Source organism: Temnothorax curvispinosus, unplaced genomic scaffold (genome assembly GCF_003070985.1).
Source record: "Temnothorax curvispinosus isolate PA1 unplaced genomic scaffold, ASM307098v1 QBEX01000501.1, whole genome shotgun sequence".
Lineage (NCBI taxonomy): Eukaryota > Metazoa > Arthropoda > Insecta > Hymenoptera > Formicidae > Temnothorax > Temnothorax curvispinosus.
Window position 1 is genome coordinate 31,525 of NW_020210281.1, and position 1,662 is coordinate 33,186.

At 45.1% G+C, this 1,662-nt stretch overlaps 1 protein-coding gene across 1 annotated transcript; it reads right to left on the reverse strand.

The window, feature by feature from the left end:
• Positions 1–475: 475 nt before the first annotated feature.
• LOC112454545 lies at positions 476–829 on the reverse strand. Its single transcript, XM_025016012.1, has one exon. The coding sequence runs from the start codon at positions 827–829 to the stop codon at positions 476–478; it is 354 nt and encodes a 117-aa protein (XP_024871780.1).
• Between the last annotated feature and the right edge of the window lie 833 nt (positions 830–1,662).

The window sequence follows — 1,662 nt, forward strand, 5'->3', positions numbered from 1 at the left end:
TAGTAAAGACTAATTTTTTGAGCTATCGAACGTCTTTGTAGGTCGCTTCAAATTTTAGGCAGACAAGTGATCCGGTTGACGTGAAACGTCCCATATACATATATATTAATTCCGTTTTATTTTTAGGCTTTTATAGCCTGTTTTGCATTTCGGTACAATGCAAGGTTCTGTCATCACTTCAAATTACAGAACGCGTGTATGTTGACGAACTCGAGTCTGTGAGTAATCTCAAAGAGCCAGCTATGCTATCTGACGCAATGAGGACAACATAGGTTACGTTGGCACTTTCAAACCGACATCCCTCGATAGCAGCGACATCAAAAAGTGACTTCGATATTGGAGTCACCCCCACCACAAAAATCGAGTTGAGAGACCTGTATGTAAAACCATGGTCCAACCATACATCGAGGATAGGGCGGATCGCATTACGTGTCCTTGCTCCCGCCAGTTGATCATCTTGGAGATATTCCGCCCATCACCGACGCATACTCGCTTCCTCCTCAGTCTTGATATCTCTCTCCGCGTCGATCGTCCAATCATCTCCTCCTCTCAGCTCCTTAATTCTAGTGTACACTATTTTACGGCATTCAGCTACGAAAAAATATGGTGGTATTTTTGCTATCATGGTTGCGGCGTCCAACGACACTGTACGGTATGCAGACACCACTCTCAACGCCGTAACTCTCTGGGCCCGTCTCAAGGGAAGCTGTCGACGTCTCGCAGCCGCTGAATCTTCGCTCCAATTCGGAGCACCGTATAGAATAATTGACATCACCACATAGTAGTACAGACGTCTTTGGAACTCATTAGAGCCCTTCAGGTTGGGCATAAGGCGACAAGGGCCCAAGGCCCTCGCTATCTTGGCCGCTTTAGTCTCGACAAATTTGTAGTAATGACAAAATGTCTAGCCACTATCGACCATTACACCGACGTACTTCATGTGGTCCTTCAATAGAACATCGACATCTCCAACTCGAATGGTCAATCCACCTTGAAAACGCCGTCTGCCACCAAAAAACACAGCTTCGGTCTTAACCGCGGAGATTTTTAGGCCCAACTTCTTAATTCTAGCAATCATCTCTTTCATTTGCCTGCCAACCAGGTAGCAAGCCCCAATTATGTCATTGGCAATGATGATCACCAGGGTGTCGTCAGTAAAACAAATGATATAGCAGTTCTTGTGTAGTCTTATACGGAGAATGCTATCGTACGCGATTACGGGTACCCAAATTATCCGGATACCCGTATGGAACCGATCCAGATCCATATACAACAGATAACCGGGCAAGCGGGCGGGTACCTAGTTATCCGGTTGTTTTTCCGAGCTCTAAAGGCCGTGGCACATAGAAAAACTTAAGCAGTAAAACTTAAGCAGTAAGGATATCAACGGATGGATTCGCTACTGCTTAGGACCGTGTCTTAAGTTCTTGACTGTGATTGGCTGATTTGCTTACTGCTTAAGTTTTACTGCTTAAGTTTTTCTATGTGCCACGGCCTTAATATTTATTCAACAGTCAAAATAAACCGCCATAGAAAACGTCATATCCGGTTTGACCCCACGACGGCACATTGTCCGATCTCTTGTTAAGAATCTCTAGGCCGTACATGCGCTTTATCCTCTTTTATGACGCGGACTGATTTTCACGTGGTATGAGCATTCCA